The sequence below is a fragment of the Scyliorhinus torazame genome, unplaced genomic scaffold, assembly GCF_047496885.1.
Source record: "Scyliorhinus torazame isolate Kashiwa2021f unplaced genomic scaffold, sScyTor2.1 scaffold_560, whole genome shotgun sequence".
In the NCBI taxonomy this organism is placed as follows: Eukaryota; Metazoa; Chordata; class Chondrichthyes; order Carcharhiniformes; family Scyliorhinidae; genus Scyliorhinus; species Scyliorhinus torazame.
The window spans coordinates 38,671-66,065 of NW_027308287.1; the positions used below are offsets into that span (position 1 = coordinate 38,671).

Below are 27,395 nucleotides of genomic sequence, written 5' to 3' on the forward strand. Positions count from 1 at the left end.
TGTATGTAACCCTGTGCTATACCTGTCCTGAGAGTGTTTCATGGGGACAGTGTAGAGGGGGCTTTACTCTGTATCTAACCCTGTCCTGTACCTGTCCTGGGAGTGTTTGATGGGGACAGTGTAACGGGAACTTTACTCTGTATCTAACCCCGTGCTGCACTTGTCCCGGGAGTGTTCGAAGGGGACAGTGTAGAGGGAGCTTTACTCTGTATCTAACCCCGTGTTGTACCTGTCCTGGCATTGTTTGGTGGCAACAGTGTAGAGGGGGCTTTACTCTGTATCTAACCCCATGCTGTACCTGTCCTGGGAGTGTTTGATGGGGACAGTGTAGAGGGAGCTTTACTCTGGATCTAACTCCGTGCTGTACCTGTCCTGGGGGTGTTTCATGGGGACAGTGTAGAGGGAGCTTTACTCTGGATCTAACCTCGTGCTGTACCTGTCCTGGGAGTGTTTGATGGGGACAGTGTAGAGGGAACTTTACTCTGTATCTAACCCCGTGCTGTACCTGTCCTGGGAGTGTTTGATGGGGACAGTGTAGAGGGGGCTTTACTCTGTATCTAACCCCGTGCTGCACTTGTCCTGGGAGTATTCGATGGGGACAGTGTAGAGGGAGCTTTACTCTGCATCTAACCCCGTGCTGTACCTGTCCTGGGAGTGTTTGCTGTGGACAGTGTCGAGGGAGCTTTACTCTGTATCTAACCCCGTGCTGCACTTGTCCTGGGAGTGTTCGATGGGGACAGTGTAGAGGGAGCTTTACTCTGCATCTAACCCCGTGCTGTACCTGTCCTGGCAGTGTTTGATGGGGACAGTGTCGAGGGAGCTTTACTCTGTATCTAACCCCGTGCTGTACCTGTCCTGGGAGTGTTTGATGGGGACAGTGTAGAGGGGGCTTTACTCTGTATCTAACCCCGTGCTGCACTTGTCCTGGGAGTGTTCGATGGGGACAGTGTAGAGGGAGCTTTACTCTGCATCTAACCCCGTGCTGTACCTGTCCTGGGAGTGTTTGATGGGGACAGTGTAGAGGGAGCTTTACTCTGTATCTAACCCCGTGCTGTACCTGTCCTGGGAGTGTTTGATGGGGACAGTGTCGAGGGAGCTTTACTCTGTATCTAACCCCGTGCTGTACCTGTCCTGGGAGTGTTTGATGGGGACAGTGTAGAGGGGGCTTTACTCTGTATCTAACCCCGTGCTGCACTTGTCCTGGGAGTGTTTGATGGGGACAGTGCAGAGGGAGCTTTACTCTGTATCTAACCCCGTGCTGTACCTGTCCTGGGAGTGTTTGATGGGGACAGTGTAGAGGGAACTTTACTCTGTATCTAACCCCGTGCTGTACCTGTCCTGGGAGTGTTTGATGGGGACAGTGTAGAGGGAGCTTTACTCTGTATCTAACCCCGTGCTGTACCTGTCCTGGGAGTGTTTGATGGGGACAGTGTAGAGGGGGCTTTACTCTGTATCTAACCCCGTGCTGCACTTGTCCTGGGAGTGTTCGATGGGGACAGTGTAGAGGGAGCTTTACTCTGTATCTAACCCCGTGCTGTACCTGTCCTGGGAGTGTTTGATGGGGACAGTGTAGAGGGAGCTTTACTCTGCATCTAACCCCGTGCTGTACCTGTCCTGTGAGTGTTTGCTGTGGACAGTGTCGAGGGAGCTTTACTCTGTATCTAACCCCGTGCTGCACTTGTCCTGGGAGTGTTCGATGGGGACAGTGTAGAGGGAGCTTTACTCTGCATCTAACCCCGTGCTGTACCTGTCCTGGGAGTGTTTGATGGGGACAGTGTCGAGGGAGCTTTACTCTGTATCTAACCCCGTGCTGTACCTGTCCTGGGAGTGTTTGATGGGGACAGTGTAGAGGGGGCTTTACTCTGTATCTAACCCCGTGCTGCACTTGTCCTGGGAGTGTTCGATGGGGACAGTGTAGAGGGAGCTTTACTCTGCATCTAACCCCGTGCTGTACCTGTCCTGGGAGTGTTTGATGGGGACAGTGTAGAGGGAGCTTTACTCTGTATCTAACCCCGTGCTGTACCTGTCCTGGGAGTGTTTGATGGGGACAGTGTAGAGGGGGCTTTACTCTGTATCTAACCCCGTGCTGCACTTGTCCTGGGAGTGTTTGATGGGGACAGTGCAGAGGGAGCTTTACTCTGTATCTAACCCCGTGCTGTACCTGTCCTGGGAGTGTTTGATGGGGACAGTGTAGAGGGAGCTTTACTCTGTATCTAACCCCGTGCTGTACCTCTCCTGGGAGTGTTTGATGGGGACAGTGTAGAGGGGGCTTTACTCTGTATCTAACCCCGTGCTGTACCTGTCCTGGGAGTGTTTGATGGGGACAGTGTAGCGGGAACTTTACTCTCTATCTAACCCCGTGCTGCACTTGTCCTGGGAGTGTTTGATGGGGACAGTGTAGAGGGAGCTTTACTCTGTGTCCAACCCCGTGCTGTACCTGTCCAGGGAGTGTTTGATGGGGACAGTGAAGAGGGAGCTTTACTCTGTATCTAACCCCGTGCTGTACGTGTCCTGGGAGTGTTTGATAGGGTCAGTGTAGAGGGGGCATTACTCTGTATCACATCCCGTGCTGTGCCTGTCCTGGGAGTGTTTGATGGGGACAGTGCAGAGGGAGCTTTACTCGGTATCTAACTCCATGCTGCACTTGTCCTGGGAGTGTTTGATGGGGACTCTGTAGAGGGAACTTTACTCTGTTACTAACCCTGTGCTGTACCTGTCCTGGGAGTGTATGATGGGGACAGTGTAGAGGGAGCTTTACTCTGTATCTAACTCCATGCTGTCCCTGTCCTGGGTGTGTTTGCTGTGGACAGTGTAGAAGGAGCTTTACTCTGTTTCTAACCCCGAGCTGTACCTGTCCTGGGAGTGTTTGCTGTGGACAGAGTAGAAGGAGCTTTACTCTGTTTCTAACCCCGAGCTGTACCTGTCCTGGGAGTGTTTGATGGGGACAGTGTAGAGGGAGCTTTACTCTGTATCTAACCCCGTGCTGTACCTGTCCTGGGAGTGTTTGCTGTGGACAGAGTAGAAGGAGCTTTACTCTGTTTCTAACCCCGTGCTGTACCTGTCCTGGGAGTGTTTGATGGGGACAGTGTAGAGTGAGCTTTACTCTGTATCTAACCCCGTGCTGTACCCGTCCTGGGAGTGTTTGATGGGGACAGTGTAGAGGGAGCTTTACTCTGTATCTAACCCCGTGCTGTACCTGTCCTGGGAGTGTTTGATGGGGACAGTGTAGAGGGAGCTTTACTCTGTATCTAACCCCGTGCTGTACCTGTCCTGGGAGTGTGTGATGGGGACAGTGTAGCGGGAGCTTTACTCTGTATCTCACCCCGTGCTGTACCCGTCCCGGGAGTGTTTGATGGGGACAGTGTAGAGGGAGCTTTACTCTGTATCTAACCCCGTGCTGTACCTGTCCTGGGAGTGTTTGATGGGGACAGTGTAGAGGGAGCTTTACTCTGTATCTAACCGCGTGCTGTACCCGTCCCGGGAGTGTTTGATGGGGACAGTGTAGAGGGAGCTTTACTCTGTTTCTTTTTTTTTATTGAATATTTTATTGAAAATTTTTGGTCAACCAACACAGTACATTGTGCATCCTTTACACAATATTATAACAACACAAATAACAATGACCTATTTTATAAACAAAAAATGAATAAATAATAAATAACAAAAATAAAAACTAGCCCTAATTCGCAACTGCCTTGTCACAAGTAACACTCTCCAAAAATATAATTTAACAGTCCAATATATAATTATCTGTAGCAACGACCTATACATATTATACAGTATATATTAACAACCCTGAGAGTCCTTCTGGTTCTCCCCCCCCCCCCCCCCCCCCCCCCCGATCCTGGGCTGCTGCTCCTGCCTTCTTTTTCCCATTCCGTCTATCTTTCTGCGAGGTATTCGACGAACGGTCGCCACCGCCTGGTGAACCCTTGAGCCGACCCCCTGAGGACGAACTTAATCCGCTCTAGCTTTATAAACCCCGCCATGTCATTTATCCAGGTCTCCACCCCCGGGGGCTTGGCTTCTTTCCACATTAGCAATATCCTGCGCCGGGCTACTAGGGACGCAAAGGCCAAAACATCGGCCTCTCTCGCCTCCTGCACTCCCGGCTCTTGTGCAACCCCAAATATAGCCAACCCCCAGCTTGGTTCGACCCGGACTCCTACTACTTTTGAAAGCACCTTTGTCACCCCCATCCAAAACCCCTGTAGTGCCGGGCATGACCAAAACATATGGGTATGATTCGCTGGGCTTCTCGAGCACCTCGCACACCTATCCTCCACCCCAAAAAATTTACTGAGCCGTGCTCCAGTCATATGTGCCCTGTGTAATACCTTAAACTGAATCAGGCTTAGCCTGGCGCACGAGGACGACGAGTTTACCCTGCTTAGGGCATCTGCCCACAGCCCCTCCTCGATCTCCTCCCCCAGCTCTTCTTCCCATTTCCCTTTTAGTTCATCTACCATAGTCTCCCCTTCGTCCCTCATTTCCCTATATATATCTGACACCTTACCATCCCCCACCCATGTCTTTGAGATCACTCTGTCCTGCACCTCTTGTGTCGGGAGCTGCGGGAATTCCCTCACCTGTTGCCTCGCAAAAGCCCTCAGTTGCATATACCTGAATGCATTCCCTTGGGGCAACCCATATTTCTCGGTCAGCGCTCCCAGACTCGCAAACTTCCCATCCACAAACAGATCTTTCAGTTGCGTTATTCCTGCTCTTTGCCACATTCCATATCCCCCATCCATTCCCCCCGGGGCAAACCTATGGTTGTTTCTTATCGGGGACCCCCCCAAGGCTCCAGTCTTTCCCCTATGCCGTCTCCACTGTCCCCAAATCTTCAGTGTAGCCACCACCACCGGGCTTGTGGTGTAGTTCCTCGGTGAGAACGGCAATGGGGCTGTCACCATAGCCTGTAGGCTAGTCCCCCTACAGGACGCCCTCTCTAATCTCTTCCACGCCGCTCCCTCCTCCTCTCCCATCCACTTACTCACCATTGAAATATTAGCGGCCCAATAATACTCACTTAGGCTCGGTAGTGCCAGCCCCCCCCTATCCCTGCTACGCTGTAAGAATCCCTTCCTCACTCTCGGGGTCTTCCCGGCCCACACAAAATCCATGATGCTCTTTTCAATCCTTTTAAAAAAAGCCTTCGTGATCACCACCGGGAGGCACTGAAACACAAAGAGGAATCTCGGGAGGACCACCATCTTAACCGCCTGCACCCTCCCTGCCAGGACAGGGATACCATATCCCATCTCTTAAAATCCTCCTCCATTTGTTCCACCAACCACGTTAAATTTAACCTATGCAGTGTGCCCCAATTCTTGGCTATCTGGATCCCCAGGTAACGAAAGTCCCTTGTTACCTTCCTCAACGGTAGGTCCTCTATTTCTCTACTCTGCTCCCCTGGATGCACCACAAATAACTCACTTTTCCCCATGTTCAATTTATACCCTGAAAAATCCCCAAACTCCCCAAGTATCCGCATTATTTCTGGCATCCCCTCCGCCGGGTCTGCCACGTATAGTAGCAAATCGTCCGCATACAAAGATACCCGGTGCTCTTCTCCTCCCCTAAGTACTCCCCTCCACTTCTTGGAACCCCTCAACGCTATCGCCAGGGGCTCAATCGCCAGTGCAAACAATAATGGGGACAGAGGGCATCCCTGCCTTGTCCCTCTATGGAGCCGAAAATATGCAGATCCCCATCCATTCGTGACCACACTCGCCACTGGGGCCCTATACAACAGCTGCACCCATCTAACATACCCCTCTCCAAAACCAAATCTCCTCAACACCTCCCACAAATAATCCCACTCCACTCTATCAAATGCTTTCTCGGCATCCATCGCCACTACTATCTCCGTTTCTCCCTCTGGTGGGGCCATCATCATTACCCCTAACAACCTCCGTATATTCGTGTTCAGCTGTCTCCCCTTCACAAACCCAGTTTGGTCCTCGTGGACCACCCCCGGGACACATTCCTCTATTCTCATTGCCATTACCTTGGCCAGGACCTTGGCATCTACATTTAGGAGGGAAATAGGTCTATAGGACCCGCATTGTAGCGGGTCCTTTTCCTTCTTTAAGAGAAGCGATATCGTTGCTTCAGACATAGTCGGGGGCAGTTGTCCCCTTTCCTTTGCCTCATTAAAGGTTCTCGTCAGTACCGGGGCGAGCAAGTCCACATATTTTCTATAGAATTCGACTGGGAATCCATCCGGTCCCGGGGCCTTTCCCGCCTGCATGCTCCTAATTCCTTTCACCACTTCTTCTACCTCGATCTGTGCTCCCAGTCCCACCCTTTCCTGCTCTTCCACCTTGGGAAATTCCAGCCGATCCAAGAAGCCCATCATTCTCTCCCTCCCATCCGGGGGTTGAGCTTCATATAATTTTTTATAAAATGTCTTGAACACTCCATTCACTCTCTCCGCTCCCCGCTCCATCTCTCCTTCCTCATCCCTCACTCCCCCTATTTCCCTCGCTGCTCCCCTTTTCCTCAATTGGTGTGCCAGCAACCTGCTCGCCTTCTCCCCATATTCGTACTGTACACCCTGTGCCTTCCTCCATTGTGCCTCTGCGGTGCCCGTAGTCAGCAAGTCAAATTCTACATGTAGCCTTTGCCTTTCCCTGCACAGTCCCTCCTCCGGTGCTTCCGCATATTGTCTGTCCACCCTCAAAAGTTCTTGCAGCAACCGCTCCCGTTCCTTACTCTCCTGCTTCCCTTTATGTGCCCTTATTGATATCAGCTCCCCTCTAACCACCGCCTTCAACGCCTCCCAGACCACTCCCACCTGGACCTCCCCATTATCATTGAGTTCCAAGTACTTTTCAATGCACCCCCTCACCCTTAGACACACCCCCTCATCTGCCATTAGTCCCATGTCCATTCTCCAGGGTGGGCGCCCTCCTGTTTCCTCCCCTATCTCCAAGTCCACCCAGTGTGGAGCGTGATCCGAAATGGCTATAGCCGTATACTCCGTTCCCCTCACCTTCGGGATCAATGCCCTACCCAGCACAAAAAAGTCGATTCGCGAGTAGACTTTATGGACATAGGAGAAAAATGAGAACTCCTTACTCCTAGGTCTGCTAAATCTCCACGGGTCTACACCTCCCATCTGCTCCATAAAATCTTTAAGTACCTTGGCTGCTGCCGGCCTCCTTCCAGTCCTGGACTTCGACCTATCCAGCCCTGGTTCCAACACCGTATTAAAATCTCCCCCCATTATCAGCTTTCCCATCTCTAGGTCCGGAATGCGTCCTAGCATCCGCCTCATAAAATTGGCATCATCCCAGTTCGGGGCATATACGTTTACCAAAACCACCGTCTCCCCCTGTAGTTTGCCACTCACCATCACGTATCTGCCCCCGTTATCCGTCACTATAGTCTTTGCCTCGAACATTACCCGCTTCCCCACTAATATAGCCACCCCCCTGTTTTTCGCATCTAGCCCCGAATGGAACACCTGCCCCACCCATCCTTTGCGTAGCCTAACCTGGTCTATCAGTTTCAGGTGCGTTTCCTGTAACATAACCACATCTGCCTTAAGTTTCTTAAGGTGTGCGAGTACCCGTGCCCTCTTTATCGGCCCGTTCAGCCCTCTCACGTTCCACGTGATCAGCCGAGTTGGGGGGCTTCCTACCCCCCCCCTTGTCGATTAGCCATCACCTTTTCCAGCTCCTCACCCGGTTCCCGCTGTATCTCCCCCAGGCGGTGCCCCCCCCCGCCCATCCCCTCCCATACCAGCTCCCCCCTCTCCCCAGCAGCAGCAACCCAGTAATTCCTCCCTCCCACCCCCCCCCGCTAGATCCCCCGCTCGCGTAATTACTCCCCCCATGTTGCTCCCAGAAGTCAGCAAACTCTGGCTGACCTCGGCTTCCCCCCGTGACCTCGGCTCGCACCGTGCGACGCCCCCTCCTTCCTGCTTCTCTATTCCCGCCATGATTATCATAGCGCGGGAACCAAGCCCGCGCTTCTCCCTTGGCCCCGCCCCCAATGGCCAACGCCCCATCTCCTCCACCTCCCCTCCTCCCCCCATCACCACCTGTGGGAGAGAGAAAAGTTACCGCATCGCAGGATTAGTACATAAAACCCCTCTTTGCCCCCCACATTCGCCCCACCACTTTGTTCGAACGTTCTTTTTAATAACCCGCTCATTCCAGTTTTTCTTCCACAATAAAAGTCCACGCTTCATCCGCCGTCTCAAAGTAGTGGTGCCTCTCTCGATATGTGACCCACAGTCTTGCCGGTTGCAGCATTCCAAATTTTATCTTCTTTTTATGAAGCACCGCCTTGGCCCGATTAAAGCTCGCCCTCCTCCTCGCCACCTCCGCACTCCAGTCTTGATAAACGCGGATCACCGCGTTCTCCCATTTACTGCTCCGAGTTTTCTTCGCCCATCTAAGGACCATTTCTCTATCCTTAAAACGGACGAATCTCACCACTATGGCTCTGGGAATTTCTCCTGCTCTCGGCCCTCGCGCCATCACTCGGTATGCTCCCTCCACCTCCAACGGACCCGCCGGGGCCTCCGCTCCCATTAACGAGTGCAGCATCGTGCTCACATACGCCCCGACGTCCGCTCCCTCCGCACCTTCCGGAAGACCAAGAATCCTCAGGTTGTTCCTCCTTGCGTTGTTCTCCAGTGCCTCCAACCTTTCCACACATCGTTTCTGATGTGCCTCATGCGTCTCCGTCTTCACCACCAGGCCCTGTATGTCGTCCTCATTCTCGGCTGCCTTTGCCTTCACGACCCGAAGCTCCCGCTCCTGGGTCTTTTGTTCCTCCTTTAGCCCTTCAATCGCCTGTAGTATCGGGGCCAACAGCTCTTTCTTCATTTCCTTTTTGAGCTCTTCCACACAGCATTTCAAGAACTCTTGTTGTTCAGGGCCCCATGTTAAACTGCCACCTTCCGACGCCATCTTGGTTTTTGCTTGCCTTCCTTGCCGCTGTTCTAAAGGATCCACTGCAATCTGGCCACTTCCCTCTCCTTTTTCCATCCGTATCCAGGGGGGATTTCCTTCTGGTTTACCGCACAGTGTTTTTAGCCGTCAAAATTGCCGTTGGGGCTCCTATCAAGAGCCCAAAAGTCCGTTTCACAGGGAGCTGCCGAAATGTGCGACTCAGCTGGTCATCGCCGCACCCGGAAGTCCTCTCTTTACTCTGTTTCTAACCCCGTGCTGTACCTGTCCTGGGAGTGTTTGATGGGGACAGTGCAGAGGGAGCTTTACTCTGCATCTAACCCCGTGCTGTACCTGTCCTGGGAGAGTTTGATGGGGACAGTGTCGACGAAGCTTTACTCTGTATCTAACCCCGTGCTGTACCTGTCCTGGGAGTGTTTGATGGGGACAGTGTAGAGGGAGCTTTACTCTGTATCTAACCCCGTGCTGTACCTGTCCTGGGAGTGTTTGATGGGGACAGTGTAGAGGGAGCTTTACTCTGTATCTAACCCCGTGCTGTACCTGTCCTGGGAGTGTTTGAAGGGGACAGAGTAGAGGGAGCTTTACTCTGTATCTAACCCCGTGCTGTACCTGTCCTGGGAGTGTTTGATGGGGACAGTGTAGAGGGAGCTTTACTCTGTATCTAACCCCGTGCTGTACCTGTCCTCGGATTGTTTGATGGGGACAGTGTAACGGGAACTTTACTCTGTATCTAACCCCGTGCTGTACCTGTCCTGGGAGTGTTTGATGGGGACAGTGTAGAGGGAGCTTTACTCTGTATGTAACCCCGTGCTATACCTGTCCTGGGAGTGTTTCATGGGGACAGTGTAGCGGGGGCTTTACTCTGTATCTAACCCTGTCCTGTACCTGTCCTGGGAGTGTTTGATGGGGACAGTGTAACGGGAACTTTACTCTGTATCTAACCCCGTGCCGTACCTGTCCTGGGAGTGTTTGATGGGGACAGTGTAGAGGGAGCTTTACTCTGTATCTAACCCCGTGCTGCACTTGTCCTGGGAGTGTTCGATGGGGACAGTGTAGAGGGAGCTTTACTCTGTATCTAACCCCGTGTTGTACCTGTCCTGGCATTGTTTGGTGGCAACAGTGTAGAGGGGGCTTTACTCTGTATCTAACCCCATGCTGTACCTGTCCTGGGAGTGTTTGATGGGGACAGTGAAGAGGGAGCTTTACTCTGTATCTAAACCCGTGCTGTACCTGTCCTGGGAGTGTTTGATGGGGACAGTGTAGAGGGAGCTTTACTCTGTATCTAACCCCGTGCTGTACCTGTCCTGGGAGTGTTTGATGGGGACAGTGCAGCGGGATCTTTACTCTGTATCTAACCCGTGCTGCACTTGTCCTGGGAGTGTTCGATGGGGACAGTGTAGAGGGAGCTTTACTATGTATCTAACCCCGTGCTGTACCTGTCCTGGGAGTGTTTGATGGGGACAGTGTAGCGGGAACTTTACTCTGTATCTAACGCCGTGCTGCACTTGTCCTGGGAGTGTTTGATGGGGACAGTGTAGAGGGAGCTTTACTCTGTGTCCAACCCCGTGCTGTACCTGTCCTGGGAGTGTTTGATGGAGACAGTGTAGAGGGAGCTTTACTCTGTGTCTAACCCCGTGCTGTACCTGTCCTGGGAGTGTTTGATGGGGACAGTGTAGAGGGAGCTTTACTCTGTATCTAACCCCGTGCTGTACCTGTCCTGGGAGTGTTTGATGGAGACAGTGTAGAGGGAGCTTTACTCTGTGTCTAACCCCGTGCTGTACCTGTCCTGGGAGTGTTTGATGGGGACAGTGTCGAGGGAGCTTTACTCTGTATCTAACCCCGTGCTGTACCTGTCCTGGGAGTGTTTGATGGGGACTGTGTAGAGGGAACTTTACTCTGTATCTAACCCCGTGCTGTACCTGTCCTGGGAGTGTTTGATGGGGACAGTGTAGAGGGAGCTTTACTCTGTATCTAACCCCCGTGTTGTACCTGTCCTGGGATTGTTTGATGGGGACAGTGTAGAGGGAGCTTTACTCTGTATCTAACCCCGTGCTGCACTTGTCCTGAGAGTGTTCGATGGGGACAGTGTAGAGGGAGCTTTACTCTGTATCTAACCCCGTGTTGTACCTGTCCTGGGAGTGTTTGGTGGCAACAGTGTAGAGGGGGCTTTACTCTGTATCTAACCCCGTGCTGTACCTGTCCTGGGAGTGTTTGATGGGGACAGTGTAGAGGGAACTTTACTCTGTATCTAACTCCGTGCTGCACTTGTCCTGGGAGTGTTCGATTGGGACAGTGTAGAGGGAGCTTTACTCCGTATCTAATGCCGTGCTGTACCTGTCCTGGGAGTGTTTGATGGGGACAGTGTAGATGGAGCTTTACTCCGTATTGAACCCCGTGCTGTATCTGTCCTGGGAGTGTTTGATGGGGACAGTGTAGAGGGAGCTTTACACTGTATCTAACCCCGTGCTGTACCTGTCCTGGGAGTGTTTGATGGGGACTGTGTAGAGGGAACTTTACTCTGTATCTAACCCCGTGCTGTACCTGTCCTGGGAGTGTTTGATGGGGACAGTGTAGAGGGAGCTTTACTCTGTATCTAACCCCCGTGTTGTACCTGTCCTGGGATTGTTTGATGGGGACAGTGTAGAGGGAGCTTTACTCTGTATCTAACCCCGTGCTGCACTTGTCCTGAGAGTGTTCGATGGGGACAGTGTAGAGGGAGCTTTACTCTGTATCTAACCCCGTGTTGTACCTGTCCTGGGAGTGTTTGGTGGCAACAGTGTAGAGGGGGCTTTACTCTGTATCTAACCCCGTGCTGTACCTGTCCTGGGAGTGTTTGATGGGGACAGTGTAGAGGGAACTTTACTCTGTATCTAACTCCGTGCTGCACTTGTCCTGGGAGTGTTCGATTGGGACAGTGTAGAGGGAGCTTTACTCCGTATCTAATGCCGTGCTGTACCTGTCCTGGGAGTGTTTGATGGGGACAGTGTAGATGGAGCTTTACTCCGTATCGAACCCCGTGCTGTATCTGTCCTGGGAGTGTTTGATGGGGACAGTGTAGAGGGAGCTTTACACTGTATCTAACCCCGTGCTGTACCTGTCCTTCGAGTGTTTGATGGGGACAGTGGAGAGGGAGCTTTACTCTGTATCTAACCCCGTGCTGTACCTGTCCAGGGAGTGTTTGATGGGAACAGTGTAGAGGGAACTTTACTCGGTATCTAACCCCGTGCTGTACCTGTCCTGGGAGTGTTTGATGGGGACAGTGTAGAGGGAGCTTTAGTCTCTATCTAACTCCATGCTGTACCTGTCCTGGAAGTGTTTGCTGTGGACAGTGTAGAAGGAGCTTTACTCTGTTTCTAACCCTGTGCTGTACCTGTCCTGGGAGTGTTTGATGGGGACAGTGCAGAGGGAGCTTTACTCTGTATCTAAACCCGTGCTGTACCTGTCCTGGGAGTGTTTGATGGTGACAGTATCGAGGGAGCTTTTCTCTGTATCTAACCCCGTGCTGGACCTGTCCTGGGGGTGTTTGATGGGGACAGTGTAGAGGGAGCTTTAGTCTGTATCTAACTCCGTGCTGTACCTGTCCTGGTATTGTTTGGTGGCAACAGTGTAGAGGGGGCTTTACTCTGTATCTAACACTGTGCTGTACATGTCCTGGGAGTGTTTGATGGGGACAGTGTAGAGGGAGCTTTACTCTGTATCAACCCCGTGCTGTACCTGTCCTGGGAGTGTTTGATGGGGACAGTGTAGAGGGAGCTTTACTCTGTATCTAACGCCCTGCTGTACCTGTCCTGGGAGTGCTTGATGGGGACAGTGTAGAGGGAGCTTTACTCTGTATCTAACCCCGTGCTGTACCTGTCCTGGGAGTGTTTGATGGGGACAGTGTAGAGGGAGCTTTACTCTGTATCTCACCCCGTGCTGTACCTGTCCTGGGATTGTTTGATGGGGACAGTGTAGAGGGAGCTTTACTCTGTATCTAACCCTGTCCTGTACCTGTCCTGGGAGTGTTTGATGGGGACAATGTAGATGGAGCTTTACTCTGTATCTAACCCCGTGCTGTACCTGTCCCCGGAGTGTTTGATGGGGACATTGTAGAGTGAGCTTTACTCTGTATCTAACCCCCGTGTTGTACCTGTCCTGGGATTGTTTGATGGGGACAGTGTAGAGGGAGCTTTACTCTGTATCTAACCCCGTGCTATAACTGTCCTGGGAGTGTTTCATGGGGACAGTGTAGAGGGGGCTTTACTCTGTATCTAACCCCGTGCTGTACCTGTCCTGGGAGTGTTTGATGGGGACAGTGTAGAGGGAGCTTTACTCTGTATCTAACCCCGTGCTGCACTTGTCCTGAGAGTGTTCGATGGGGACAGTGTAGAGGGAGCTTTACTCTGTATCTAACCCCGTGTTGTACCTGTCCTGGGAGTGTTTGGTGGCAACAGTGTAGAGGGGGCTTTACTCTGTATCTAACCCCGTGCTGTACCTGTCCTGGGAGTGTTTGATGGGGACAGTGTAGAGGGAACTTTACTCTGTATCTAACTCCGTGCTGCACTTGTCCTGGGAGTGTTCGATTGGGACAGTGTAGAGGGAGCTTTACTCCGTATCTAATGCCGTGCTGTACCTGTCCTGGGAGTGTTTGATGGGGACAGTGTAGATGGAGCTTTACTCCGTATCGAACCCCGTGCTGTATCTGTCCTGGGAGTGTTTGATGGGGACAGTGTAGAGGGAGCTTTACACTGTATCTAACCCCGTGCTGTACCTGTCCTTCGAGTGTTTGATGGGGACAGTGGAGAGGGAGCTTTACTCTGTATCTAACCCCGTGCTGTACCTGTCCAGGGAGTGTTTGATGGGAACAGTGTAGAGGGAACTTTACTCGGTATCTAACCCCGTGCTGTACCTGTCCTGGGAGTGTTTGATGGGGACAGTGTAGAGGGAGCTTTAGTCTCTATCTAACTCCATGCTGTACCTGTCCTGGAAGTGTTTGCTGTGGACAGTGTAGAAGGAGCTTTACTCTGTTTCTAACCCTGTGCTGTACCTGTCCTGGGAGTGTTTGATGGGGACAGTGCAGAGGGAGCTTTACTCTGTATCTAAACCCGTGCTGTACCTGTCCTGGGAGTGTTTGATGGGGACAGTATCGAGGGAGCTTTTCTCTGTATCTAACCCCGTGCTGGACCTGTCCTGGGGGTGTTAGATGTTGACAGTGTAGAGGGAGCTTTAGTCTGTATCTAACTCCGTGCTGTACCTGTCCTGGTATTGTTTGGTGGCAACAGTGTAGAGGGGGCTTTACTCTGTATCTAACACTGTGCTGTACATGTCCTGGGAGTGTTTGATGGGGACAGTGTAGAGGGAGCTTTACTCTGTATCAACCCCGTGCTGTACCTGTCCTGGGAGTGTTTGATGGGGACAGTGTAGAGGGAGCTTTACTCTGTATCTAACGCCCTGCTGTACCTGTCCTGGGAGTGCTTGATGGGGACAGTGTAGAGGGAGCTTTACTCTGTATCTAACCCCGTGCTGTACCTGTCCTGGGAGTGTTTGATGGGGACAGTGTAGAGGGAGCTTTAGTCTGTATCTAACTCCGTGCTGTACCTGTCCTGGGATTGTTTGGTGGCAACAGTGTAGAGGGGGCTTTACTCTGTATCTAACCCCGTGCTGTATCTGTCCTGGGAATGTTTGATGGGGACAGTGTAGAGGGAACTTTACTCTGTATCTAACTCCGTGCTGCACTTGTCCTGGGAGTGTACGATGGGGACAGTGTAGAGGGAGCTTTACTCTGTATCTAACGCCGTGCTGTACCTGTCCTGGGAGTGTTTGATGGGGACAGTGTAGAGGGAGCTTTACTCTGTATCTAACCCCGTGCTGTACCTGTCCTGGGAGTGTTTGATGGGGACAGTGTAGAGGGAGCTTTAGTCTGTATCTAACTCCGTTCTATACATGTCCTGGGAGTGTTTGAAGGGGACACTGTAGAGGGAACTTTACTCTGTTCCTAACCCTGTGCTGTACCAGTCCTGGGAGTGTTTGATGGGGACAGTGTAGACGGAGCTTTACTCTGTATCTAACCCCGTGCTGTACCTGTCCTGGGAGTGTTCGATGGGGACAGTGTAGAGGGAGCTTTACTCTGTATCTAACCCTGTGTTGTAGCTGTCCGAGGACTGTTTGATGGGGACAAGGTGGAGTGAGCTTTACTATGTATCTAACCCCGTGCTGTAGTTGTCCTGGGAGTGTTTGACGGGGACAGTGTAGAGGGAGCTTTACTCCGTATCTAACCCCGTGCTGTCTCTGTCCTGGGAGTGTTTGATGGGGTCAGTGTAGAGGGAGCATTACTCTGTATCTAACCCCGTGCTGTATCTGTCCTGGGAGTGTTCGATGGGGTCAGTGTAGAGGGAGCATTACTCTGTATCGAACCCCGTGCTGTTCCTGTCCTGGGAGTGTTTGATGGGGACAGTGTAGAGGGAGCTTTACTCTGTATCCAACCCCGTGCTGCACCTGTGCTGGGAGTGTTTGCTCTGGACAGTGTAGAAGGAGCTTTACTCTGTTTCTAACCCCGTGCTGTATCTGTCCTGGGAGCGTTTGATGGGGACAGTGTAGAGGGAGCTTTACTCTCTATCTAACCCCGTGCTGCACCTGTCCTGGGAGTGTTTGATGGGGACAGTGTTGAGGGAGCTTTACTCCGTATCTAACCCCGTGCTGTACCTGTCCTGGGAGTGTTTGATGGGGACAGTGTAGTGGGATCTTTACTCTGTATCTAACCCCATGCTGTACCTGTCCTGGGAGTGTTTGATGGGGAGAGTGTCGAGGGAGCTTTACTCTGTTTCTAACCGCGTGCTGTACCTGTCCTGGGAGTGTTTGCTCTGGACAGTGTAGTAGGAGCTTTACTCTGTATCTAACCCCGTGCTGTACCTGTCCTGGGAGTGTTTGGTGGGGACAGTGTAGAGGGAGCTTTACTCTGTATCTAACCCCGTGCTGTACCTGTCCTGGGACTGTTTGATGGGGACAGTGTAGAGGGAGCTTTACTCTGTATCTAACCCTGTGCTGTATCTGTCCTGGGAGTGTTTGATGGGGACAGTGTAGAGGGAGCTTTACTCTGTGTCTAACCCCGTGCTGTACCTGTCCTGGGAGTGTTTGATGGGGACAGTGTAGAGGGAGCTTTACTCTGTATCTAACCCCGTGCTGTACCTGTCCTGGGAGAGTTTGATGGGGACAGTGTAGAGGGAGCTTTACTCTGTATCTAACCCCGTGCTGTACCTGTCCTGGGAGTGTTTGATGGGGACAGTGTCTAACCCGGTTCTGATTCGGTTATTGATGGGCACTGAATCGATGAGATATGTTTACCAGGTTTCTCTCCTGTTGTCTGTGGATAGGGGACCTGAGACACATCAAGAAGTTGAAGCTCTGGACGCTGTACGAGGTTCTCGTGGAGAAATACGAATGGTCTTTTGAGCTGGCCGCACAGTTCACCCAGTTCCTGTTGCCCATGTTGGAGTTCGTCCCCGAGAGGCGGGCTTGTGCATCGGACTGTCTGAATCACCCCTGGCTGTGCTCCTAACCCCCACCGTGATCAGGCGAGCAAGGGAGAGAGAGCGCACGGACTGCCGCAACATCGCCACCCCCCCCTGCACACACAGCGCATCGGACCGAGACAGCCCCCGCCATCAGTCACCTCCTCCTTCTCGTGCCCCCTCCCCTGCTGGTTCACTGACTGCCCTGGGGTGGGGTGCCAGAGTGGGGGACCGCGGGGGGAGGTGGGGGTGCCGGTTTGGGTGGGGGGGGGGACATATTTTGGCCTCAGTACCTCAGGGCAGGGGTTGGGTTCAGAGCGTGCAGCGAGGAGGTTCGAAGGATGGTTGGCGGATCGATCCGGGGGGTCTCCCTGGAGATGGTCGATGTAAACGTTTTAACAGGTGGTCACGGGTTGAATCTCACGCGGGCGGGGTGGGGGGTGGGGGGGGACGACGACGAGGGGAGGGGGAGGGGGAGGGAGGGGGGGGACGATTAGGGGGGGATGAGGTGAGGGGAAAGGGGGAGGAGTGGGACGATTAGGGGGGGACGAGGGGGGGGGAGAAAGGGGAGGAGTGCAGGGGGGGGAAGGGGGAGGGGTGCCGGGGGGGAGGGCAAGGGGGACGACGAGGTGAGGGTGGTGTGCGGTAGGGGTATGTATGGAGTGGGGGGTGCAGAGGGAGGAGTGTGCCGGGGTGGGGGGGAGGGGTTATGGGGGAGGGGGGGTACCCCAGGGCCCCAGACAGCACCTCCTCCTTTCACTGATTCCCGGTCGAGCTGGAATGGAGGAATCCTCAACCTCCTCCAGCCCCGACACCCCTCCCTATCTCTGTAACCTCCTCCAGCCCCGACACCCCTCCCTATCTCTGTAACCTCCTCCAGCCCCGACACCCCTCCCTATCTCTGTAACCTCCTCCAGCCCCTACACCCCTCCCTATCTCTGTAACCTCCTCCAGCCCCGACACCCCTCCCTATCTCTGTAACCTCGTCCAGCACCGACACCCCTCCCTATCTCTGTAACCTCCTCCAGCCCCTACACCCCTCCCTATCTCTGTAACCTCCTCCAGCCCCGACACCCCTCCCTATCTCTGTAACCTCGTCCAGCACCGACACCCCTCCCTATCTCTGTAACCTCCTCCAGCCCCTACACCCCTCCCTATCTCTGTAACCTCCTCCAGCCCCGACACCCCTCCCTATCTCTGTAACCTCGTCCAGCACCGACACCCCTCCCTATCTCTGTAACCTCCTCCAGCCCCTACACCCCTCCCTATCTCTGTGACCTCCTCCAGCCCCTACACCCCTCTCTATCTCTGTGACCTCCTCCAGCCACTACACCCCTCCCTATCCCTGTAACCTCCTCCAGTCCCTACACCCCACCCTATCTCTGTAACCTCCTCCAGCCCCTACAACCCTCCCTATCTCTGTAACCTCCTCCAGCCCCTACACCCCACCCTATCCCTGTAACCTCCTCCAGCCCCTACACCCCTCCCTATCTCTGTAACCTCCTCCAGCCCCTACAACCCTCCCTATCTCTGTAACCTCCTCCAGCCCCTACACCCCACCCTATCCCTGTAACCTCCTCCAGCCCCGACACCCCTCCCTATCTCTGTAACCTCCTCCAGCCCCTACACCCTCCCTATCTCTGTAACGTCCTCCAGCTCCTACACCCCTCCCTATCTCTGTAACCTCCTCCAGCCCCTACAACCCTCCCTATCTCTGTAACCTCCTCCAGCCCCTACACCCCACCCTATCCCTGTAACCTCCTCCAGCCCCGACACCCCTCCCTATCTCTGTAACCTCCTCCAGCCCCTACACCCTCCCTATCTCTGTAACGTCCTCCAGCTCCTACACCCCTCCCTATCTCTGTAACCTCCTCCAGCCCTGGCACCCTCCCTATCTCTGTAACGTCCTCCAGCCCCTACACCCCTCCCTATCTCTGTAACCTCCTCCAGCCCCTACACCCTCCCTATCTCTGTAACGTCCTCCAGCTCCTACACCCCTCCCTATCTCTGTAACCTCCTCCAGTCGCTACACCCTCCCTATCTCTGTAACCTCCTCCAACCCCTTGCAGCCCTCCCTATCTCTGTAACCTCCTCCTGCCCCGACACCCCTCCCTATCTCTGTAACCTCCTCCAGCCGCTACACCCCTCCCTATCTCTGTAACCTCCTCCACCCCTACAACGCCCCCTATCTCTGTAACCTCCTGCAGTCCCGACAACCCTCCCTATCTCTGTAATCTCCTCCACCCCGACACCCCTCCCTATCTCTGTAACATCCTCCAACCCCTTGCAGCCTTCCCTATCTCTGTAACCACCTCCAGCCCTTACCTCTGTAATCTCCTCCAGTCCCTACAAACCTCTCTATCTCTGTAACCTCCTCCAGCCCCTACACCCCTCCCTATCTCTGTAACCTCCTCCAGCCCCGACACCACACCCCTCCCTATCTCTGTAACCTCCTCCAACCCCTTGCAGCCCTCCCTATCTCTGTAACCACCTCCAGCCCTTACCTCTGTAACCTCCTCCAGCCCCTACACCCCTCCCTATCTCTATAATCTCCTCCAGTCCCTACAAACCTCTCTGTCTCTGTAACCTCCTCCAGTCCCTACACCCTCCCTATCTCTGTAACCTCCTCCAGTCCCGACACCCCTCCCTATCTCTGTAACCTCCTCCAGCCCCTACACCCCTCCCTATCTCTGTAACCTCCTCCAGTCCCTACACCCTCCCTATCTCTGTAACCTCCTCCACCCCTACAACGCCCCCTATCTCTGTAACCTCCTGCAGTCCCGACAACCCTCCCTATCTCTGTAATCTCCTCCACCCCGACACCCCTCCGTATTTCTGTAACATCCTCCAACCCCTTGCAGCCTTCCCTATCTCTGTAACCACCTCCAGCCCTTACCTCTGTAATCTCCTCCAGTCCCTACAAACCCCTCTATCTCTGTAACCTCCTCCAGCCCCTACACCCCTCCCTATCTCTATAACCTCCTCCAGCCCCACAATCCTCCCTATCTCTATAACCTCCTCCAACCCCTACACCTCCTCCAGTCCCTACAACCCTCTCTCTATCTCTGTACCCTCCTCCAGCCCCTACACCCCCTCCCTATCTCTGTAACATCCTCCAGCCTCTACACCCCCTCCCTACCCCTGTAACCTCCTCCAGCCCCGACACCGCTCCCTATCTCTGTACCCTCCTCCAGCCCCTACACCCCCTCCCTATAACCTCCTCCAGCCCCTACACCCCCTCCCTATCTCTGTAACCTCTTCCATCCCCTGCACCCCTCCCTATCTCTGTAACCTCCTCCAGTCCCTACACCCTATCTCTGTAACCTCCTCCAGCCCCTACGCTCTCCCTATCTCTGTAACCTCTTCCAGCCCCTACACCCCTCCCTATCTCTGTAACCTCCTCCAGTCCCTACACCCTCCCTATCTCTGCAACCTCCTCCAGCCCCTGCACCCTCCCTTTCTCTGTAACATCCTCCAGTCCCTACACCGCTCCCTATCTCTAACCTCCTCCAGCCCCTACAAACCTCCCTATCTCTGGAACATCCTCCAGCCCCCTGCAGCCCTCCCTAACTCTGTAACATCCTCCAGCCCCTACACCTCTCCCTATCTCTGTAACCTCCTCCAGCCCCTACACCCCTCCCTATCTCAGGAACCTCCTCGAGCCCCGACACCCCTCCCTATCTCTGTAACCTCCTCCAGTCCCTACATCCTCCTTATCTCTGTAACCTCCTCCACCCCTACAACGCTCCCTATCTCTGTAACCTCCTCCAGCCCCTACACCCCTCCCTATCTCTGTAACCTCCTCCAGTCCCTACACCCTCCCTATCTCTGTAACCTCCTCCACCCCTACAACGCCCCCTATCTCTGTAACCTCCTGCAGTCCCGACAACCCTCCCTATCTCTGTAATCTCCTCCACCCCGACACCCCTCCCTATCTCTGTAACATCCTCCAACCCCTTGCAGCCTTCCCTATCTCTGTAACCACCTCCAGCCCTTACCTCTGTAATCTCCTCCAGTCCCTACAAACCTCTCTATCTCTGTAACCTCCTCCAGCCCCTACACCCCTCCCTATCTCTATAACCTCCTCCAGCCCCACAATCCTCCCTATCTCTATAACCTCCTCCAACCCCTACACCTCCTCCAGTCCCTACAACCCTCTCTCTATCTCTGTACCCTCCTCCAGCCCCTACACCCCCTCCCTATCTCTGTAACATCCTCCAGCCTCTACACCCCCTCCCTACCCCTGTAACCTCCTCCAGCCCCGACACCGCTCCCTATCTCTGTACCCTCCTCCAGCCCCTACACCCCCTCCCTATAACCTCCTCCAGCCCCTACACCCCCTCCCTATCTCTGTAACCTCTTCCATCCCCTGCACCCCTCCCTATCTCTGTAACCTCCTCCAGTCCCTACACCCTATCTCTGTAACCTCCTCCAGCCCCTACGCTCTCCCTATCTCTGTAACCTCTTCCAGCCCCTACACCCCTCCCTATCTCTGTAACCTCCTCCACCCCTACAACGCTCCCTATCTCTGTAACCTCCTCCAGTCCCTACACCCTCCCTGTCTCTGTAACATCCTTCAGCCCCCTATATCCCTCCCTATCTCTGTAACCTCCTCCAGACCCTATACCCCTCCCTATCTCTGTAACCTCCTCCAGACCCTATTCCCCTCCCTATCTCTGTAACCTCCTCCAGACCCTATTCCCCTCCCTATCTCTGTAACCTCCTCCAGACCCTATACCCCTCCCTATCTCTGTAACCTCCTCCAGACCCTATTCCCCTCTCTATCTCTGTACCCTCCTCCAGCCCCTACACCCCCTCCCTATCTCTGTAACAGCCTCCAGCCTCTATACCCCCTCCCTATCTGTGTAACCACCTCCAGCCCCGACACCCTCCCTATCTCTGTTCCCTCCTCCAGCCCCTACACCCCTCCCTATCTCTGTAACCTCCTCCAGCCCCACAATCCTCCCTATCTCTGTAACCTTCTCCAGCCCCTACACCCTCCCTATCTCTGTAACCTCCTCCAGTCCCGACATCCTCCCTATCTCTGTAACCTCCTCCAGCCCCTACACCGCTCCCTATCTCTGTAACCTCCTCCAGTCCCTACACAGCTCCCTATCTCTAACCTCCTCCAGCCCCTACAAACCTCCCTATCTCTGTAACATCCTCCAGCCCCCTGCAGCCCTCCCTATCTCTGTAACCTCCTCCAGCCCTTACACCCCTCCCCATCTCTGTAACATCCTCCAGCCCCCGCTATCTCTGTAACCTCCTACAGCCCCTACACCCCTCCGTATCTCTGTAACCTCTTCCTGCCCCTACACCCCTCCCTATCGCTGTAACCTCCTCCAGCCCCTTGACCCCGCCCTAACTCTGTAACCACCTCCAGCCCCTACACCCCTCCCTATACCTGTAACCTCCAGCCCCGACACCCCTCCCTATCTCTGTAACCTCCTCCAGCGCCTACACCCCTCCCTATCTCTCTAACCTCCTTCAGACCCTACACCCTCCCTATCTCTGTAACCTCTTCCAGCGCCAAACCCCTCCCTATCTCTGTAACCTCCTCCAGTCCCTACACCCCTCCCTATCTCTGTAACATCCTCCAAACCCTTGCAGCCCTCCCTATCTCTGTAACCACCTCCAACCACTACCTCTGTAACCTCCTCCAGCCCCTACACCCCTCCCTATCTCTGTAACATCCTCCAACCCCTTGCAGCCCTCCCTATCTCTGTAACCACCTCCAGCCCCTACCTCTGTAACCTCCTCCAGCCCCTACACCCCTCCCTATCTCTAAAACCTCCTCCAGTCCCTACACCCTATCTCTGTAACCTCCTCCAGCCCCTACAACCCTCCCTCTCTCTGTAACCTCCTCCAGCCCCACAATCCTCCCTATCTCTATAACCTCCTCCAACCCCTACACCTCCTCCAGTCCCTACACCCTCCCTATCTCTGTAACCACCTCCAACCCCTACCTCTGTAACCTCCTCCAGCCCCTACACCCCTCCCTATCTCTATAATCTCCTCCAGTCCCTACAACCCTCTCTATCTCTGTAACATCCTCCAGCCTCTACACCTCCTCCCTATCCCTGTAACCTCCTCCAGCCCTGGCACCGCTCCCTATCTCTGTACCCTCCTCCAGCCCCTACACCCCCTCCCGATCTCTGTAACCTCCTCCAGCCCCTACACCCCTCCCTATCTCTGTAACCTCTTCCAGCCCCTGCACCCCTCCCTATCTCTGTAACCTCCTCCAGTCCCTACACCCTATCTCTGTAACCTCCTCCAGCCCCTACAACCCTCCCTCTCTCTGTAACCTCCTCCATCCCCACAATCCTCCCTATCTCTGTAACCTCCTGTAGCCTCTACACCCCTCCCTATCTCTGTAACCTCCTCCAGCCCCTACACCTCCTCCCTCTCTCTGTAACCTCCTCCAGCCCTGGCACCGCTCCCTATCTCTGTACCCTCCTCCAGCCCCTACACCCCCTCCCGATCTCTGTAACCTCCTCCAGCCCCTACACCCCTCCCTATCTCTGTAACCTCTTCCAGCCCCTGCACCCCTCCCTATCTCTGTAACCTCCTCCAGTCCCTACACCCTATCTCTGTAACCTCCTCCAGCCCCTACAACCCTCCCTCTCTCTGTAACCTCCTCCATCCCCACAATCCTCCCTATCTCTGTAACCTCCTGTAGCCCCTACACCCCTCCCTATCTCTGTAACCTCCTCCAGCCCCTACACCTCCTCCCTATCTCTGTAACCTCCTCCAGCCCCGACACCGCTCCCTATCTCTGTAACCACCTCCATCCCCTACACCCCTCCCTATCCTTGTAACCTCCTACAGCCCCGACACCCCTCCCTATCTCTGTAACCACCTCCAGCCCCTACACCCCTCCCTATCTCTGTAACCTCTTCCAGCCCCTACACCCCTCCCTATCTCTGTAACCTCCTCCAGTCCCTACACCGCTCCCTATCTCTAACCTCCTCCAGCCCCTACAAACCTCCCTATCTCTGTAACATCCTCCAGCCCCCTACACCCCTCCCTATCTCTGTAACCTCTTCCAGCCCCTACACCCCTCCCTATCTCTGTAACCTCCTCCAGTCCCTACACCCTCCCTATCTCTGTAACCTCCTCGAGCCCCGACACCCTATCTCTGTAACCTCCTCCACCCCTACAACGCTCCCTATCTCTGTAACCTCCACCAACCCCGACAACCCTCCCTATCCCTGTAACCTCCTCCAGCCCCGACAACCCTCCCTATCCCTGTAACCTCCTCCAGCCCCTACACCCCTCCCTATCTCTGTAACCTCCTCCAGCCCCACAATCCTCCCTATCTCTGTAACCTTCTCCAGCCCCTACACCCTCCCTATCTCTGTAACCTCCTCCAGCCCCTACACCCCTCCCTATCTCTGTAACCACCTCCAGCCCCTACACCCCTCCCTATCTCTGTAACCTCTTCCAGCCCCTACACCCCTCCCTATCTCTGTAACCACCTCCAGCCCCTACACCCCTCCCTATCTCTGTAACCTCTTCCAGCCCCTACACCCCTCCCTATCTCTGTAACCTCCTCCAGTCCCGACATCCTCCCTATCTCTGTAACCTCCTCCAGTCCCTACACCGCTCCCTATCTCTAACCTCCTCCAGCCCCTACAAACCTCCCTATCTCTGTAACATCCTCCAGCCCCCTGCAGCCCTCCCTATCTCTGTAACCTCCTCCAGCCCTTACACCCCTCCCCATCTCTGTAACATCCTCCAGCCCCCGCTATCTCTGTAACCTCCTACAGCACCTACACCCCTCCGTATCTCTGTAACCTCTTCCTGCCCCTACACCCCTCCCTATCGCTGTAACCTCCTCCAGCCCCTTGACCCCGCCCTATCTCTGTAACCACCTCCAGCCCCTACACCCCTCCCTATACCTGTAACCTTCTCCAGCCCCGACACCCCTCCCTATCTCTGTAACCTCCTCCAGCGCCTACACCCCTCCCTATCTCTCTAACCTCCTTCAGACCCTACACCCTCCCTCTCTCTGTAACCTCCTCCAGCCCTGGCACCGCTCCCTATCTCTGTACCCTCCTCCAGCCCCTACACCCCCTCCTGATCTCTGTAACCTCCTCCAGCCCCTACACCCCTCCCTATCTCTGTAACCTCTTCCAGCCCCTGCACCCCTCCCTATCTCTGTAACATCCTCCAGTCCCTACACCCTATCTCTGTAACCTCCTCCAGCCCCTACAACCCTCCCTCTCTCTGTAACCTCCTCCATCCCCACAATCCTCCCTATCTCTGTAACCTCCTGTAGCCCCTACACCCCTCCCTATCTCTGTAACCTCCTCCAGCCCCTACACCTCCTCCCTATCTCTGTAACCTCCTCCAGCCCCGACACCGCTCCCTATCTCTGTAACCACCTCCATCCCCTACACCCCTCCCTATCCTTGTAACCTCCTACAGCCCCGACACCCCTCCCTATCTCTGTAACCACCTCCAGCCCCTACACCCCTCCCTATCTCTGTAACCTCTTCCAGCCCCTACACCCCTCCCTATCTCTGTAACCTCCTCCAGTCCCTACACCGCTCCCTATCTCTAACCTCCTCCAGCCCCTACAAACCTCCCTATCTCTGTAACATCCTCCAGCCCCCTACACCCCTCCCTATCTCTGTAACCTCTTCCAGCCCCTACACCCCTCCCTATCTCTGTAACCTCCTCCAGTCCCTACACCCTCCCTATCTCTGTAACCTCCTCGAGCCCCGACACCCTATCTCTGTAACCTCCTCCACCCCTACAACGCTCCCTATCTCTGTAACCTCCACCAACCCCGACAACCCTCCCTATCCCTGTAACCTCCTCCAGCCCCGACAACCCTCCCTATCCCTGTAACCTCCTCCAGCCCCTACAACGCTCCCTATCTCTGTAACCTCCTCCAGCCCCGACAACCCTCCCTATCCCTGTAACCTCCTCCAGCCCCTACACCCTCCCTATCTCTGTAACCTCCTCCAGCCCCGACAACCCTCCCTATGCCTGTAACCTCCTCCAGCCCCGACAACCCTCCCTATCCCTGTAACCTCCTCCAGCCCCTACACCCTCCCTATCTCTGTAACCTCCACCAGCCCCTACACCCTCCCTATCTCTGTAACCTCCTCCAGCCCCAACACCCCTCCCTATCTCTGTAACCTCATCCAGTCCCTACACCCTCCCTATCTCTGTAACCTCCTCCAGCCCCGACAACCCTCCCTATCCCTGTAACCTCCTCCAGCCCCTACACCCTCCCTATCTCTGTAACCTCCTCCAGCCCCTACAACCCTCCCTATCTCTGTAACCTCCTCCAGCCCCGACACCCCTCCCTATCTCTGTAACCTCCTCCAGCCCCTACACCCCTCCCTATCTCTGTAACCTCCTCCAGCCCCTACACCCCTCCCTATCTCTGTAACCTCCTCCAGCCCCGATAACCCTCCCTATCCCTGTAACCTCCTCCAGCCCCTACACCCTCCCTATCTCTGTAACCTCCTCCAGCCCCTACAACCCTCCCTATCTCTGTAACCTCCTCCAGCCCCGACACCCCTCCCCATCTCTGTAACCTCCTCCAGCCCCTACACCCCTCCCTATCTCTGTAACCTCCTCCAGCCCCTACACCCCTCCCTATCTCTGTAACCTCCTCCAGTCCCCTACACCCCTCCCTATCTCTGTAACCTCCTCCAGCCCCTACACCACTCCCTATCTCTGTAACCTCCTCCAGCCCCTACACCCTCCCTATCTCTGTAACCTCCTCCAGCCCCGCTACACCCCTCCCTATCTCTGTAACCTCCTCCAGTCCCCTACACCCCTCCCTATCTCTGTAACCTCCTCCAGCCCCTACACCACTCCCTATCTCTGTAACCTCCTCCAGCGCCTACACCCCTCCCTATTTCTGTAACCTCCTCCAGCCCCTACACCCCTCCCTATCTCTGTAACCTCCTCCAGCCCCTACACCCTCCCTATCTCTGTAACCTCCTCCAGCCCCGACACCCCTCCCTATCTCTGTAACCTCCTCCAGCCCATACAACCCTCCCTATCTCTGTAACCTCCTCCAGCCCCTACACCCCTCCCTATCTCTGTAATCTCCTCCAACCCCTACACCCCTATCTCTGTAACCTCCTCCAGCCCCTACACCCCTCCCTATCTCTGTAACCTCCTCCAGCCCCTACACCCCTATCTCTGTAACCTCCTCCAGCCCCGACACCCCTCCCTATCTCTGTAACCTCCTCCACCCTCTACACCCCTCCCTATCTCTGTAACCTCCTCCAACCCCTACACCCCTATCTCTGTAACCTCCTCCAGCCCCTACACCCCTCCCTATCTCTGTAACCTCCTCCAGCCCCTACACCCCCATCTCTGTAACCTCCTCCAGCCCCGACACCCCTCCCTATCTCTGTAACCTCCTCCAGCCTCTACACCCCTCCCTATCTCTGTAACCTCCTCCAGCCCCTACAACCCTCCCTGTCTCTGTAACCTCGTCTCTAATACCCTCCGGGATTTCTGCTCTCCTCCAATTCCGGCCTCTCGAGCGTCCTCCGATTCCCATCGCTCCGCCATTGTCGGCCGTGCCTTCAGTTGCCTTGGGGGGCCCTGAGATCTGAAATTCCCTCCCTATACCTCTCCCCCTCCCTGTCTGTCTCTCTCTCTCAGTCTCTGTCTCTGACTCAGTCTCTCTCTATCTCTTTTTCTCTCTCTCTCTCTCTTCTCTCTGGCTTTCTTGGTCTCTCTCGAAGAGCACGGAAAAGTACAGCAGCAGAACAGGCCCTTCGGCCCTCGAAGACCATGCTGCCCGTCTAACCCAAAACCGTCTACACTTCCAGGGTCCGTATCCCTCTATTCCCATCCTATTCATGTATTTGTCAAGATGCCCCTTAAATGTCACTATCGCCCCTGCTTCCACCACCTCCTCCGGCAGCGAGTTCCAGGCACCCTCTACCCTCTGCGTAAAAAACTTGCCTCGTACATCTACTCTAAACCTTGCCCCTCT

The 27,395-nt window shown here is 54.6% G+C and overlaps 1 protein-coding gene across 2 annotated transcripts in view; it reads left to right on the forward strand.

The window, feature by feature from the left end:
- The window catches only part of LOC140406490 (SRSF protein kinase 3-like), a 43,982-nt gene extending 27,318 nt beyond the window's left edge, over positions 1–16,664 (forward strand). The window contains exon 4 of one of the 2 annotated variants that reach the window (XM_072494514.1): positions 16,280–16,664. In XM_072494514.1, coding sequence (XP_072350615.1) covers positions 16,280–16,464 — 185 coding nt within the window. In that variant the 3' untranslated portion in view covers positions 16,465–16,664. The remainder of the gene's footprint in view (positions 1–16,279) is intronic. The other variant, XM_072494513.1, reaches the window with a different exon arrangement.
- The last annotated feature ends 10,731 nt before the right edge of the window (positions 16,665–27,395 follow it).